The 17,889-nt window shown below is 36.5% G+C and overlaps 1 protein-coding gene across 1 annotated transcript; it reads left to right on the plus strand.

Annotated features, from left to right (window-relative positions):
• The first annotated feature begins 14,636 nt into the window (after positions 1-14,636).
• Positions 14,637-17,277, plus strand: hykk.2 (hydroxylysine kinase, tandem duplicate 2). Its single transcript, XM_016544051.1, has 4 exons — positions 14,637-14,943; positions 15,153-15,295; positions 16,579-16,759; positions 16,838-17,277. The coding sequence occupies exons 1-4, from the start codon at positions 14,640-14,642 to the stop codon at positions 17,275-17,277; spliced, it is 1,068 nt and encodes a 355-aa protein (XP_016399537.1). The 5' UTR covers positions 14,637-14,639.
• Positions 17,278-17,889: the final 612 nt, after the last annotated feature.

The raw sequence follows: 17,889 nt of genomic DNA on the forward strand, positions 1-17,889 counted from the left end.
TAAAGGTTTAAAGGGTTAGTTCACCCCAAAATGAAAATTCAGCGTTGTTTACGCTTAGGGTAAAGTGTGCGTATGCGTTTTGATACTCTCCAAAATGGCTGAAGACAGTAACTTGGGGGAGAAGAATTGTTGAATAAAGTCGTTATTTTTGTTTTCTTTGCGCACAAAAAGTATTCTCGTATAGCTTCGCAAAACTCAAGCTGAGCCACTGATGTCACATGGACTGTTTTACCGATGTCCTTACTACGTTTCTGGACCTGGAAACATTACAATTGCGTTGCTCTCTACAGAGGGTCAGTATGGAGCCCAGCAGGAAAAAAATTGTAGGCTTAATCGTGTGCACTATTTACTATTTCGTTCCCTCGATTTGCTAAATCGTGCACACGATTTATAAATCGAGAGAACAAATTAGTAAATTGTGTGCACTATTTAGCAAATCGAGGGAACGAATTAGCAAATTGAGGGAACAAATTAGTAAATCAAGGGAACGAATTAGTAAACCGTGCGCACAATTTAGCAAATCAAGGGAACGAATTAGTAAATTGAGGGAACAAATTAGTAAATTGTGCGCACGATTTAGCAAATTGAGGGAACGAATTAGTAAACCGTGCGCACGATTTATTTATTTTTTCTTGCATGTCATGTGCGGGCTCCGTAGGTCAGAGAGCTCTCAGATTTCATCAAAAATATCTTAATTTGTGTTCCGAAGATGAACGAAGGTCTCACGGGTTTGGAATGACATGATGGTGAGTAATTAATGACAGAATTTTAATTCTGGGGTGAACTAACCCTTTAAAACTATCTAACAAAAAGTTCACATTTTGTTAGCAACCCTTTTTGTTTGCAAACACACATATTTGTGGAGAACTGGCTGTGGCTGAACAGAACACCCTCTGCAATTAATTGTTAATGTTTCAAAATTCCAATATCTTGTACAATTAAATAAATTTTTTCTGAAGCGACACACCAGTGGCAAATCAGAGAGATGTGACCTCCTCAATCAAATACTGATATACAGTATATGGCTGTAATATTTAATGGTTGTGATTATGCTCTTATTAATTGTAATGGCAGTTACAAGCAAAGAATTATCACAGAAAATGTACACAAGTGCACAAGTCGAAAAGGCCACTTTTTATTTTTTATTCTTTTTGAAAACAGCAGACATGCAGATAATTTGCTGGGAACACAGTGATATAAATTAACTGATTTGATCCAGGAGAAATTGTAATGCTACAGTCTCTATTCTGCTGTCTTCAGGGTTTCAAATAGTGTTTCAAAAACAAAAAAGGCAGCAAATTCACCTGTTAGATTTTTTTTCTCTCTCTCATCTTAGCACTGAATAGTTAATTGTATCGCCACTGACTCATCTCGTTCATTGTCATTTCAGTGGAACCGTGATTTCTAAAGGCATTCACAACGAAGTTGCTGTTTGCCATTGTCTTTCATTCTGTCTAGAAGGGTGCAGCATACAGTACATAAGCAACAGCAGAAACTAATTGCATGCATTAACCTAATGTATCAGTACAAAGAAATATTTCATTCTCTGAAAACATTAGTGAGTCATTGCTCATCCTCAAGTCAGTCACATCCAAAAAAGTGATAATAATAGTTAGAACTGTGAGTTGTCAGTATCTTAGTGAAAAAAGTAGGGGAAATCCAATTGCCTGGATGATATAAAGAAGACAAGGGGGCCAAATAGGGAACAAAATACCGGACCTTAAGGTACACCTTTGGTTGGTTCATGTTACAGAAATGTCTCTTCCAAGATGTTGTGTATATTAGGAGGACAAGGGGGCTGAATAGTAAACCTTGAGGTACACCACTGGTTGGTTCATGTGACAGAAGGGTCTCCTCTGTGATATTGTATATATTAAGACCAGGGGGCCAAATACCAAACTTTGCGATACACCATTGATTGGTTCATGTTAGGGCTGCACGATAAATCGCATGCGATATTTAACGCGCATCTTATCAGTAAAACCGGTTCTGTAATCAGCGGTAAACCATGAACCAATGAACCAACTAACATGAACCAGTCAATGGTGTATCGCAAAGTTTGGTATTTGGCCCCCTGGTCTTAATATATAAGGGGAAGTTGTGGCCTAATGGTTAGAGAGTCGGACTCATAACCCCACTTTTTAAACCTCCATCACGTGCGTGCTTTCACATTGAGCAGCATTAACAGAGCCGTTGTTCACTGACGAGCTGCGCAAAACCACGTTCATATTCGCGCGATTTTTTGCGCAGCTCGTCAGTGAACAACGGCTCTGTGTAGTTAATGCTGCTCAATGTGAAAGCACGCACGTGATGGAGATTTACCATTGATAACAGAACCGGCTTTCTGACAAGATGCGCGTTAAATATCGCATGCGATTTATCGTGCAGCCCTAGCTCATGTGAAGTGTCTGCTCCAAGATGTTGGATATATTAATATCCAAATACTGAACCCTGAAGTGCACCATTATTTGTTTCATGTGATAGAAGGGTCTCCTCTATGTATTTATTAAGAGGAAGAGGGGGCCAAATACAGAACCTTGAGGTACTTCATTGGTTGGTTCATGTGACAGAAGGGTTCTCTACCAAGATGTTGTGAATATTTAGAAGACGAGGGGACCATATAATTGTGAAATAAAATCTTTATCTGTGATATAAGTTCTTAGGTAGTGACACATATTGTCATGTTTATAGTTTATAGTGTTTTTTCCGCTTATAGCTAACTAACATTTAGGTTATGTTTTGTAGCTTATCTAATATGTAGAAGATAAGTTATCTACATTATGCATAATAAAACTATAATACACATGATCTAATCCTAATGAAGTCTTGATCATGAGAAGACCTGATTCTGCAAACTAACAAATAAGTGGCTATTCAGAATAATAAGAATATAAATGAATGCCATGGCATTAGGTTTAATCTCTGCTGGAGTTAAGGGGTCAATACAAACCTGTTAATTAAAAGATGGTGTTCAAATTTGGGCCATGTAGTGTCCATTTTTTTAATTTATTTTTTTAAGAACAGGCTATTGTTTGTTTAGATTCTTTAGTGAATATACAACGTTTGCGCAATGATACTGATAATGAAGCAAAGTTAAAGGTAATTGATTAACAAAAGGCTGCATACCAGTGGAGGTTAAGTTATTAATATGAGGCATAAATGTTATGTATGCTGCACTCTGAAAGCTATTTGCTGTTAGTTACCATATATTAGAATTTGAAAACAGTTCCTTTGGTCTGAAGGGTTGTATAATGTCTGCAAAGCTATCTTTCAAAAAGCATGTGACAATGGATTTAACAGTTTAGCATTGATTAAAATTAAGCTTAGTTTATGGGATTTCCAGCAGTGAAGTATACATGTTTGTAAAAAGTTTGTCCCCAGATAGTGGGATTATAATGATTTTATTGTTCACTGGCGAGTCACTGAGGTCGTAACAGATGGAAATACATAATTAATAGGCATTGCCTTAATGCATAAATGAATCTGTGTCAGTTTTCCTGTCATGACACCTACAGAGATTTTCACAATCCAATGAATTATGAATACAGAAAAAAACATGTCAAAATGAATTCATCAACCTAAACTGCAACCAAAAGGTGAGTCAGAAGCATGCATATTAGTAAACATACTGTTATTTGCTATTTAACACAGGGTTTCAGAACAGTAATTCTAGCAAGAAAGACATGCATAAATGCAAATAAATAATGCTAACTATATTATTGTAAATAGTTTATGGCATATACTATTTTCATATATTTTGCCAGGAAGGCTGTAGGAAAGCATTTTGTAAGATCTTAACACATTCTGAAAATGTAATGGGAAAAGAAAACGGTTGCAGTCACCAGTCTTGAAAAGCATACACCCTCGACTACACTATTAATTTTTTTCTTGTTGAAGGTCTCGAGAGCTGCTTTTGTGGAAACAAAACATTTAAATGTGCATTTTCCATTCCTCGCAGAAAGGGTTTTGCTAGGAAAAAGGGCATTGTTCACATACCAATTCATTGTAACATTTACATCAATTTCAGCATGTTGAAAGCCCTCAGGCAAACTAAAAAGCTTCTACTTTTAGATACGCAAGCTGCTAATACTGATTCAATATGAATAGAGAATTCCATGAAAAGGAGAAAAAAAGTCTAAAATATTTTTTCTACGTGTTTTTCTATTTGCCTGTCTTAATGTCGAGAGCCCAGTCTTGAAAAGCATACACCCTCGACTATTTATTTTTTTCTTGTTGAAGGTCTCGAGAGCTGCTTTTGTGGAAACAAAACATTTAAATGTGCATTTTCCATTCCTCGCAGAAAGGGTTTTGCTAGGAAAAAGGGCATTGTTCACATACCAATTCATTGTAACATTTACATCAATTTCAGCATGTTGAAAGCCCTCAGGCAAACTAAAAAGCTTCTACTTTTAGATACGCAAGCTGCTAATACTGATTCAATATGAATAGAGAATTCCACGAAAAGGAGAAAAAAAGTCTAAAATATTTTTTCTACGTGTTTTTCTATTTGCCTGTCTTAATGTCGAGAGCTCTTTGAGTTCTACAGATCAATGCTTTAAAAAACATCAAGAGGAATGACATTTATTCAATTAGCAAATGCAAGTGACTTATATAAGGAACACAACAAGCAATTTGTAATAATATTAATAGTGCACAATAAGTAACACACAATGCCTAGTTTAAAATAGGAGCAATTAGTATACACAAGCTAAAGTGCAGGTGAATGCAAAAAAGAAGAGAAAGAATAATAAGATGTTTTCATATGTATGTATGTATGTATAAATAAATAAAGTCACATTAACACTGGCCGTATCAGGCCATATCAAGTTAAAATGTCAGTTCATCAATGTCAGTTCCAAAACAGTGGACCAATCAGAAGACCCCAGAGGTGGGGCAAGCATTTTGTTTACAGCAGTAAGTTAGCATGGCAACTGTTTTATTTGACGGGAACATGGCGGAGGAGGCATTCTGCACTGTACTTTTTTAAAAAACATTCCTGCTCACTGTGTCTCATGTTTTTAGACTATTTTTTTGTTCATTCCAATGCGCTACTTTTCCATTACTTTTTTAACATGCGCTAGACGGACGTGTAGGACCGTTGCGCTCGCATCTTTTGCAGCATCTCGCACATGAGTGCTGCGTTTTTATTAGGCCATGTCACATGATGTCAAGTTAAAAGAATTTAAACTTTTATACACAGTACCACTCATCAATGTCAGTTCCAAAACAGAGGGGCCAATTAGAAGACCCTGGAGGCGGGGCAAGCATTGTAAGCTTTTGTTTATAGTAGCAAGTTGAGGGCAACATGGAGGCATGGAGGCACTCATATGCTGCGTCCCAATTGGCAAACTATCCATCCTAAATAGTATTCAATATGAGAATTAGTGTGCACACTCTAACGGCTAATATTGCCCACAATCCACTGTGCTTTGAACATGCATAAAATGTGTTAAAGGGGTCCTATTATGCTTTTTCACTTTTTCAACTTTAGTTAGTCTGTAATGTTGCTGTTTGAGCATAAAAAAGATCTGCAAAGTTACAAAGCTCAAAGTCCAATTCAAAAGGAGATATTTTATTTAACAGAAATCACTTTTCAAAAACTACAACGAACGACTCGTTTGGACTACAACGCACATTTTCCGGGATTTGTGATATCACAAAGATCGACGAATGGGACGAGACCTGGTTGAGCTGCACTAAAGAAGGCAAGCAACGAGTGTTATCACTATGTCGGAGACACGCTAGCTTTCCCAAGGCAGACAAACTTAGAGTGGTTACAATCATCCGGGTTTAAATCGAGCTCAAATTGATTTGATTTTGACACAATATTTACACTGAAGCTCGCAGGCGGCTATGGTAAGAGGCAGGATATTTCCCGACCAGGCGCCGAGTGCTGCCAATCACAACACACAAGGCTCAATTCTTGCACCGCTCTTGTTTAGCCTGTATATGCTCCCACTAAGTCAAATAATGAGAAAGAAGGACCCCTTTAAAAAAATACAGACATGGCGGATATGTGAGACCAATGGACAGGCAGAGAAATGAGTTTGAGTAATAAATAATATCTAACCTGATGAAAAAAAAAAGTTATCTGAGTGATATTTCATCTGTAACAACACTACTGTGAACACTGTGAACTTTTATAAAGATATGTTTGATCATTAACTTTTAAATGCCTCATTGCAGGTCTGCTAATTCTCATGCATTCAGCGTGAGAGTCGCGCAATTGACACATTTCTCAGGCTACACGTCCATTTTCTCACACACACCAAGTTGAAAATGTAACAATGGGATATTGGCGAAACAGATTTGGTAAACGTTCCGGTGTGTATTTGTGTTTGCGCTCTGGAGAACATCAAATGTTTCTATTTAGAATGTGCTTTGTAGCATTGAGCAATGTAGCCAATCACAAACATATCTGTTGATTCTTGAACATCTGTGACTGGTGTGTTTTGAGTTTGAGCTCCGTCAAGTTAATTCTTTGTCGTCTAATTTTCTATTTTAAAATCAATTTTATACACCATCATTTTCGTTTATATAACGTGTGAATATATCCCCTATCGTAAAGTAGCTAAATCTCGCAATTCTCTCACTTGTACATTGCTATTCTTATTGTGGTAAAAAGTTAATAGTTTTGTAGCTCTGCAGCAGTTATATTTCATAATTTTATGATAGAAATGCAGTACCATCATGACAAAACTACTAGGCATGTCCAGATTTCAGACAAAACTTTGCTGAGAGGTGTTATCTATCTATCTATCTATCTATCTATATATTTATCTATCTACACTGAACAAAATTATAAACGCAACACTTTTGTTTTTGCCCCCATTTGTTCATCCACCTCACAGGTGTGGCATATCAAGATGCTGATTAGACAGCATGATTATTGATTGGGTGTGCCTTAGGCTGGCCACAATAAAGAACTTTACCTCATGTAAACGCAATACTTCAATTTAAATAATGCGATTAAACTCATAATCGCAGCAAGCATAATCGTATTAACATAGGTGGCATTCGCCGATTTTAATCGAAATATACAGGCATGTAAACACCTTAATCGCAGTATTCTCATCCAGAAATGGCGAGTAGAACGCAACGGCAGCGTAGGCAAACGAATTGCCATCACATTTCTATGGCACCGAAAAAGTATGGAATACAACCATACAAACGTGTTTTGCATTAAAACAGCGGCCAGTAACACACCTGCTCTTTCTGAGTCCATCATTTGTGCTGTGCAGTGGGGTATGTGAATAATGGCAGTAAAAAATTAACCACAATTCTTAGTGAATAATAAGAATAATGTAAATTGCATGTAAACGGGAGTGAAGAGCTTTGCTCTTGACATGTAAACATCATAATGCGATTAAGTCCTTTTACTCTCATGATAGTCCCGTGACTGGCAGATCAATTTACCTCTTCATTGCTCTCCAATACGGTAGGAAATTAAACAAAATGTGTATGATGTTTACTGTGACAAGATGATTGACTGGGCAGTCTAAACGGTGACAGAATGTACGTAACTGAGCAACAGAGCGGTCCTTTAAAGATGCAGTTATGATGAAGTAGTATTTCCCAAAGTTTGCATAACATTCCTTCAAGCAATTATCAAAACTTGTTTCTCGAAAAAAAGAGCCTGATATTCTTTATCTGTTCTGCTGTATGGCTATTTTCTGTTATTTCCATTATTGCATCTCAAAAAGTCCTCAAGTCTTAGGCCCAAGCCCATTTCTACCCCTTACACTTACCTGAAAGAGAATGTGTCTTTCTCTTCCCCTTGTTTAATTTACTTCATAAACAGTGATTTTATCCTCTCGTTGCTGGAAATGTAGCAATTCAGTATTTAAACTATTATTATTAATAAAAGTTGCGGGGCAGTGTTGACAAGTTTCTTTGCTGTTGGGTGTGTGAGCTGTGCCATCTCTTGATATATATATATATATATATATATATGTATGTGTGTGTGTGTGTGTGTGTGTGTGTAAGCAGCGCATTTATATATAATTAAAGGCTCTAATGCACACCAGTATAGGTGTGTGTATTGTAGGAGCTAGACAATGTATGATGACGTGTAACGGTCGGTTAGTGGTGTCCCATTTCTTTGGGGAATATTTTCACCCCTACCCCTTGACACTCTGTTTCAAGGGACAAGGGGAAGAGTTAGGCGTAGGGGTAGGTGAAGGGATTGGGCCTTAAAGTTGTGTGTAATAGTTACATACCATTTTTGTGTAGTGAATTTGAATGCAGGCCTATGCATGTCTGAAATATTCTTCCACAACCAGGCTTTTCACTATCAGCATTAAAGTCCTCATTGCAGTTTATTTCTGCTCAACTGCCTTTTTAGACACGAAGAAACATCATTTGATTTGCTTTTGTTTTTACATAACATCTAGAGGTGGAGTAATTTGAAATACATAATATAATTATAGATTAGTGCAGAAAAAGATGCATCCAAATAATTCTGTGAAATTTCCCACTTCTGACCAGTCACACGGTAAAGAAATCTGTGTGCAATCTTGCGAAGCACTTCCTGTAAAGACAGATTGATTGTAGCCCTTTCCAGTTCTGTGTGCAATATACGTCAAACAGTCAGTGGATGGACTGAGACTAGATGGAATGAAGACAAACATTTTGGGATCTGCAGTGACATTTCTCAGATAGGCTTGTCAATGTCCATCAGGATGATGGTGAGAGAAGGTCTTTGTTGAATGGGACCGCAAGCCCAGAGGCACAGATTTATGGCCAAGTACCTGGAAGTCGAGACCTTGTGTCCACATGGACAACCATACACGTGTCTCAAATAATGCAGAGTGGATTAAACAGAATTAAAACAGACGAGAGATGTTGCCTTTTCTTTATAAAGGAACTTTGTGTCCTAACTTAATGCGATCCAATAAGATTCCAGCGGCAAGCAATTTATCTGTCCACAACAAATGCAACAGAATCAACTGGACGTGACAATATACACTGAACAAAATTATAAACGCAACACTTTTGTTTTTGCCCCCATTCAGTATAATTTTGTTCAGTATACAATTTCAACATTATTCTCAGTTACTGACAGCTACAATATTTATATTGAAATTCACTTGTGTTGTTACGCAGACTTGAGAGTTTGAATGTTCTGGTTTACTTTAAGTTATTTTCAAGATCTGAGGTAAATTATCCATTGTCGCTTTCATTATGGCTGTTAAAGTTACCAACACTTAAACTCGACTGAAACCATTTTATTACTACACAAAACTCAGTCAGTACATAAACCTCTATGTAAAAAAAGTAATTGCAACTTTTTGTCTCACAATCGTGATTTTACATCTTGCAATTTGGACTTTTTTTTTTCAGAATTGCGTGATATAAATTTCCAGTTGCGAATTATATAGTCAGAATTGTAGGAAATCAAATTGCAATTGTGAGAAATTAAGTCAGAATGGCTAGATATAAACTAGCAATTGTGACTTTTTTCTCGCAATTCTGACTTTTTTCTTTACCTCCATTGTTCAAATCATTCGGCACGGTCGTCTGTGTGTGACATCACGTCCAATACAAACACGCCCCATAGTATAGTCCCGCCCCTCACATTGATTGACAGCTTTCCGTGTAGACATCGGAAATTCAAATGCAAAAGGAATTGCGATTCCATTTGAGTTTTGGCAGGTTACATGCAGGATGCAGAGAGAGTGAAAAAGCAAACGTGGTAATTAATATTGCTATTTAAATATGACAGGCTTATAACTCGTAAGACATGGGAAATACACTTTTTTGTTTGAAATTTGGCAGTCACTGTGTGTTCGTGAAAGTGAAAATGCAAACGGTAATGCAAGATTTGCAATTGCGCTTGGATTATAGTGCTATAAAACGATTAATCGCGATTAATCGCATCCAAAATAAAAGTTTTTGTTTGCATAATATATGGGTGTGTACTGTGTATATTTATTATGTATATATAAATACACACATACAATATATATTTTGAAAATATTTACATGTATATATTTATATTAATATAATTTATATTATATATAAATATATTTAATATATAAACATAACATATTTTTCTTAAATATATACATGCATGTATGTATATTTATATATGCATAATAAATATACACAATACACACACACACATATTATGTAAACAAAAACTTTTAATTTGGATGCGATTAATCGCGATTAATCGTTTGACAGCACTAATTATGTCACAATTTATATGGAAAACACACTTGAAAGTACAATTTGCAATTCCTTTTGAAAACTGTCTGGAATATCCTTCCATACTAAATGAAGTACTGCGCTCATCTGATATTTAATTATGATTTGAATATACCGTGTATCCATTGATGTTAATTAAATGAGTTTAATTAAAACATTATTTCTCTCATGCTTGCATTCTTACATTTAAAATTGTCCAGATGATCAAAATCACCAGGGATTATGGTCCATCGTTTTAAATCATCCAATAACTGCTGAAGAGCATTATGCAATATATCGTCTCTGTGGAGAAATATTTCAAATGAACAAGGAAAATGAATTACAGCTAGGAATAAATTAAACCATTAATCAAATGCATTTAAAGTAAAACTTTTGACACTTATACTGCTTTGCAGATACACTCCCCCCCCCACCAAATTCCCCATTTCACCCATGCATCATGTGTGTTGGGTTGATAATTTGTTTTACACAACACATCTAAATGATGACAGTAGCTGTTTCACCCATTGATTTTTTTAGTTTGAGGTCTTGCAAACAGGAAATTATATAAACCAGGCCGAGATGTAGTAGACCAAATAATGAAAAGACAAACTTGTGAATATCTTTTATATTTTTGTTGTGTATATTCTCTAGTTTGTATCAGTGTAGCATAAGTTGTGTTTAGCAGTGTTTAGTGTAAGCTGTGGATGAAATAGGTGACTTGTCAGGCATCTAAAAAGGACAAATCATGAACCATCAAACACAACACAGAACCTTTGCAGCAAAGTGACAGTAAATCTCAGTATTCACCCTGAAGAGAGACTGTTTCCACAAAAACTGACCACAGAGATCTTCACAAAGCCAACATCCATGAAAGAGCTTTATCTGGTAAAACTTTAATTATAGACACCAATGTTAAAATGCAAAAAAACAATATGGTGTCATGATCATGAAACATTGACAGCTGGAGCACCAAGATGAACTTCATGGAAGCTGTATTAAAAGCAAGGGATGGTAAAACACCTTAATAAAGAAATATTGCTGATATAAATGAGTAATATTTTTGTAGTATAATATTTGAAATATCACACTGTAGACCTATATATCTATGTAATTATATACAATAAAATTGACAACTTGCATGAAGAAAAAACAAATCATGCAGTATTCATTTCACCATAAAGGTAAGATTTGTGCATGTGAGCCTTGCAGGCTGTATCTGCACAATCACAGGATGCTGAGCCTCATGAGCGCTTCTGAAGTATATAACGTTTCCCTTTTGACATACAGAGCTGCTGTTTCGCTTGCACGCCGCTGGCAACTCTTCCTCTGTTCAGAAGTCGCGTGTGCCTGCCGCCAACTCATTTCCCTTCACGAACCTGTAAGACCCGCTTTGGCCTACTCAGCTGAGCATGCTGGAGAGAGAGAAAATAATTCACTTATTAACACATTAAACTATGCTACAGATCATGTTGCCTCCTCTGTGTTTTTCCTGTATAATTGGCAAACAACATAGTTACGAGTTTTGTAATATAGTCATGTTCAGACTAAGGGGGTAAAAAAAAAAGCCTGTTCTCGTTGCGGTATAAAACCATAACCTTGTACCCTCAATACTGTGCCTCAAAACCCACAACAATATGCACAGTCAGTGGATATAAGAAAGCTAAAGAAAATTGTTTAATCAGCATTGCTGTCACTGCCTTTTAGATTATATCTTTTTTTGTTTGTTTTGCATTAAATATAAAAAGTGCGGCTCAGAGAATCTGACTAAAATGACCACACATTTACAAAATAATGCCACCAAACGACACTTTTGCTGACAGCTTAGGAGGTCTACGGAGAAAACTATCTATAGCTTTCTCATTCATCTTGTTTGGCCAGTGTAGCACCCCCTCATGAACATTTTTACTACAAATAAAACCAACAAACCATGGCTACCATGGTAACCACAAATTAACCATGGTTTTGCTACACTAACCATAGTTTAACCGTGGTATTTGTAGTAAAACTGTGGTTATACAAATGGTAATCAATAAGCCAAAAAAAAAAAAAACTTTTACCGTAATAAAACCATGATTAATTGTCGTAAAGGCCCATTGGTTGTGGTTGCTCATGGCACCCAAGAGATCAAGGTTTGGCTGGTTAGCATGACAATGTTAGCCCCTGCTGGTAGATTCTGTAACTACACCAAAAACTGGTCACAGAAAGCATCTTTCAGAGATGTAAAATGTAACGTAGCAGGCTATTTATAAGTTTAAGAGATTACAAAATGACATTTCAAATAAAACGACTTGCTTGTACAGGAGAATTTCAAAATCCAAGACCGAAAACAAAAACACAAGTTTGGTTATATGGATGATGGAAATATACGCTGCGTCTTTATATGTTGTTTAAATAACCGTGTCGTATTACAAGGAGTCAGTACAAATCACAGCTGGTGTTAAGAAAACGTTAGAGCTTTAAATGACATTTATGAGGGGAATCATGGCTGCAAACTGAACACATGGAATAATAATAATACACACTTAAATACAACCTAACTTAAAACCATAATTAACAACAATTATAGCCTAATAAACCCACATGAAAAAATACTATAGTGATTTATAGTAAATACTATAGAGTTTTTGAACCATACTATAGTAAAGTACTTGAATTAATTTGTTGTGGTAATTCTATAGTTGCTGTGGTAACATAACAACTATAGTAATATAAACAAATTACTTCACCCAATACTGTACTGCGTTTTCTACAACTATATGGTATATTATACTACAATACACTACAGTTTACTGTAGAAAAATATAAAGTATACTACAGTAATCATTACAGTTTATCAGTTCACTAATGCTACAGTATGCTGTAGCATTCATTAACAAAGTGTTGTAAACACTATAATATATACAGTATAATGCACTTTACTATAGTATAGTTCAAAAACACTATAGCATTTACTATAAATTACAATAGTATTGTGAGTCTTTATTAAAGTTTAGAGCATAAATGACATAAAATGGTATAAAATGACATAACGAACCACCGAATCGTTTTTAAACGGTTGTTTGAACTGAATCATTCAAACGAACCGATTAGCGCAAACGAGTCACATGTTAATGAGCTAACTGAATCACCAGCGTACTTCTGTTTTGTGACGTAATGACGTTCCACACGTCGGCGACCGCAGCTTCGAATCCCCATTACACTGAGCAGTCCAGCAACAATACTCAGCAAGGTACTATTGTATTTTGAGCTTTATTCCCAATCCGTTATCCGGTTTATAATTTGTTATTATAAATCTCTTTGCATGCAATCGCCGCTCGACTCCAAAAACCAAGTGTGCACATGAAGCGAGACTTTCCATGAATTTCATGCATGAGAATATTAATGCTTAAAGTGTAATTTGATAATTTACACGACAGTTTGTTAAACCCGACGACGTCGCATTGTTTATTTGTAATAGTTTTAAAACTTGTTGATTCATCTTAGCTCATTGTTTATTTTTTGATATTATTTGTAGTGCAAACAACATTTGTTAAAGGAATAGTTCACCTAGAAATAACAATTCTGACATTTACATAATGTTGTAAATATCCTTATCTGTATTTTGTTTTCCAATGGGTGCACTATTCATTTTACCTCTTTTAGTAAAAAAAGCTTGCACCATATAGTGATTTCTGATCAATGTATTGCTTCTGTTATGAATTGATACACCGATAACCACTGTTTTCCATCCTCAGCCATGTCAACAAAAGCATCAAAGCCAAATCTCTGCCATTCCCAGGTTACTGAGATTATCAAGCGACTCTATGGCTGGACCGTGTCCGTCATTCGCCCGTTGCCCAGTTATGATGATCAGAACTTTTACGTGGCCCCCAGTGAGGGTGGAGAATATGTGCTGAAGGTTATGAACTCTGCAGACAGTCACAACATCACGCTTATTGAGCTGCAGACTCACGCCATGAACTTCTTACACCAGAGGCCTTCCTGCCCAGACCGCTTTGCCCACTCTGACTGGCAAACTCATGAGCCTGGAAGAATTTGGTATGAAAAACTGTCAGTTATTAATTTCATTAAATATTAAATCCTAAAATGCAGCAAGACGTGATGGTTAGTGGTTTGAAATGCCTGTTAAAGGTGAGTAAACAATGACAGATCTCAGAAGGGTGTATACATGGATTTATATTGTAACTCATACTAATTAACACATTTATTGATTTTTTTTTCTTTTTTGTGCTATTACAGATTGTGGTTTTGGCCCGCAGAAATATTTAGTGCGTTTACTTACCTACCTGCCTGGCACTACCGTAGCCAAAATTACCTGCAGTCCTCAGATCTTGTATGATGTTGGGAAAATGGCCGCCACATTGGATACAGTTTTACTGCAAGTAAAATCTCTGATTCCATTTATTAAGGAAAACTACACCAATAACCACTGTTTTCCATCCTCAGCCATGTCAACAAAAGCATCAAAGCCAAATCTCAGCCATTCCCAGGTTACTGAGATTATCAAGCGACTCTATGGCTGGACCGTGTCCGTCATTCGCCCGTTGCCCAGTTATGATGATCAGAACTTTTACGTGGCCCCCAGTGAGGGTGGAGAATATGTGCTGAAGGTTATGAACTCTGCAGACAGTCACAACATCACGCTTATTGAGCTGCAGACTCACGCCATGAACTTCTTACACCAAAGAGGCCTTCCTGCCCAGACCGCTTTGCCCACTCTGACTGGCAAACTCATGAGCCTGGAAGAATTTGGTATGAAAAACTGTCAGTTATTAATTTCATTAAATATTAAATCCTAAAATGCAGCAAGACGTGATGGTTAGTGGTTTGAAATGCCTGTTAAAGGTGAGTAAACAATGACAGATTTCTCAGAAGGGTGTATGGAGAACACTGAATGGATTTATATTGTAACTCAAATGCTAATTAACATTTTTTGTGTGTGTGTGTGTGTGCTATCACAGATTGTGGTTTTGGCCTGCAGACATATTTAGTGCATTTACTTACCTACCTTCCTGGCACTACCGTAGCCAAAATTACCTGCAGTCCTCAGATCTTGTATGATGTTGGGAAAATGGCCGCCACATTGGATACAGTTTTACTGCAAGTAAAATCTCTGATTCCATTTATTAAGGAAAACTTAAACCTAGGGCTGGACAATAATTCAATATCAATATGTATCGCGATATAATTATTTTCTAAAACACACCAAGAATAAAAACTATGACGATAATAACTATATTAATGTCCATAGCAATGGACAGTAATGTCTGGGCTGTTTTTCCCAAAATCATTGTAGGCCAAAGTAGATCATAGAAACAGCCAAGTTCAATCAGTGTGAATTATCTTAGAAATACATGTTGTTGTTGTTGTTGTGTACTAATAATTGAATGTTCTTGCAGCATGCGCTTTAAAGCCAGATGTATTTTGATTGACTGTCAGTGCTTTTTTTTTGTGTGTGCATCTGCTGAAAAAAGTAGTTGTGAAAAGGATTCTAACTATTGTTTTTACACGTCTTTATAGTTACTATGTGGACGATTTTTAAAACTTTGGTTATAGTTAAGGGTGTGCAGTATTGACGAAAAATTATATCCCAACATTTATTGGAATTTTTCCAATAATGATAAATAAACAATATTTTGCTGAGTGTGTTTTTGTGCTGGTACCTTGGCTGGTTTAGGCCTGTCATGGATAAATAAACATGACTCTAAAATTGCCAGTAGGTGGCAGCAAGTCCCCGTCTGAATGAGTGATTCATTGAATCATTCATTCAGACGATTCGTTTAAAAAGGCTGATTTATTTAGAAACAAAGCAAGTGATTTATGAATGGACCACTGAATCATTGACTCAAATGATTTGTTCAAAAACAGATTCATTCAGGAACAAAAAACTTGCTCCGGCTTTGTTTGGAACAATTTTCGTTGGCCAAACAGACAATAATGTGTCTAAAATGTAAAACACTTAATATTAACTTATTATTTGTTGAACTGTTGTATAAAATTAATATCACATTTGCGATCGCCCTCACACGCTAATATTTAGGAAAATTGCGCTGATGTTTGTTTGATATTACTAAAATATATAATACAAAAACAAAAACACACACAGTGATACATTTTTCTTTCATTACTTTACTTGAATTATAAGAGCAATCTAACTGCATTCTACTAGGCTTTATTACGCTGTAAATGCTTTTGGGCTGTCAAGATGTTTCTTTGATATAGTCAACAATTACGATATTATCGCAGACGCCAAATATCACCCAGCCCTAGTTACAGTTATAGTTCTTGCTGTGAATAGGCCTTAAACATTTTTTTCCCCCCAAATGTTTCCCATATTATTGCTTGTATTTAGGCATTTGTTTGGTTATGTTGCTTTTTCTCATAAAGATGGAGCATCCAAACATCAACGTCCTTCAGAGAGAAGATTTTATATGGAATCTCGCCAGCGTTCCTCTCTTAAACCAGTATATTCATGTGATGGATGGGGATCCTGTACAAAAGGTTGTTAAAGCCGTTCTGGAGCAGTACCAGATCCAAGTCGTGCCAAAACTACCATTGTTTCGCAAGTGTAAGATGTTATTTTCATTTCGGTGTCAACACTTCTGTGTCAGCGTGTTCTTTTTTAAACATTTTTATTGCATTGCAGGCATTAACCATGGAGACTTTAATGACCACAATCTCTTGGTGAATCCCGATGGACCTACAAAGTACAAGATCTCTGGGATCCTTGATTTTGGAGACATGAGCTGTGGGTATTTCGTCTTTGAGCTGGCCATCACCATCATGTACATGATGATTGAGAATCCCAATCCGGTAGACGTCGGAGGGCCAGTGGTGGCGGGGTGGGAAAGCGTTTTTCCTCTCAATGAGGCAGAAAGAGACTCGCTCTATTTGCTGGTTCTCTGTCGGTTCTGCCAGTCCCTGGTTCTGGCCCGACACGCAGTGATCCAGCAGCCAGAGAATGAGGAGTACTTGATGATCACCGCCAGGACAGGGGTGCGCCATCTCTGTCGTCTTTGGGAGCTGGGTAAAGAGGAAGTGGAAAGAATATGGTTCCAGAGTGCTGCACAGTTTGGCCAACCTTGACTTGAGAAACTGCATGCTCAAAAAGTATATGCAATAAACTGGGATGCATTGAATATATAGTTCACCCAAAAATATAAATTTTAATAACTTGAAATAATGAAAGTCAATGGCGACTGGGACTGTCAAGCCCCAAAATGTCAAAAGAGCATCATAAAAGTGGTCCAAAAGTACTTTGATTTTAAAATCATATGACAATGAATTGCCATGTCTTAAGCCACACAACTTTTGACGTTAATTTTGGAACTTTGGTTAATAATAAGTTAATAATTACGCAAAATCTTGGTTTGTTCCTCACAAATCTCTTTGATGGCTCCAGCAGACTCTGACTATATGAATACCTTTATTGTCATTTATAAAACGGATAGTTCCGGTCCTTGATTCTGATTGGCTGAGCCGCGTTCGAAGCTGTTGTAAATTACACTACAAACATACACCTTTGTTTACTTCTGTGTTGCTCGGCAACAACTTTGTTGAAACCACAACTGTTTCTGAGGAACTACACTGTTTGGTGGAAGAATACTGTTTTTATTAATATCATTGCACTTTATTTGCTCTGTTTTATTCTGTGAAACCTAACTACATATATGGAATAACCATTTTATAAAAGCAATA

The sequence above is a fragment of the Sinocyclocheilus rhinocerous genome, unplaced genomic scaffold (assembly GCF_001515625.1).
Source record: "Sinocyclocheilus rhinocerous isolate Xijiao unplaced genomic scaffold, SAMN03320098_v1.1 scaffold579, whole genome shotgun sequence".
NCBI lineage: Eukaryota > Metazoa > Chordata > Actinopteri > Cypriniformes > Cyprinidae > Sinocyclocheilus > Sinocyclocheilus rhinocerous.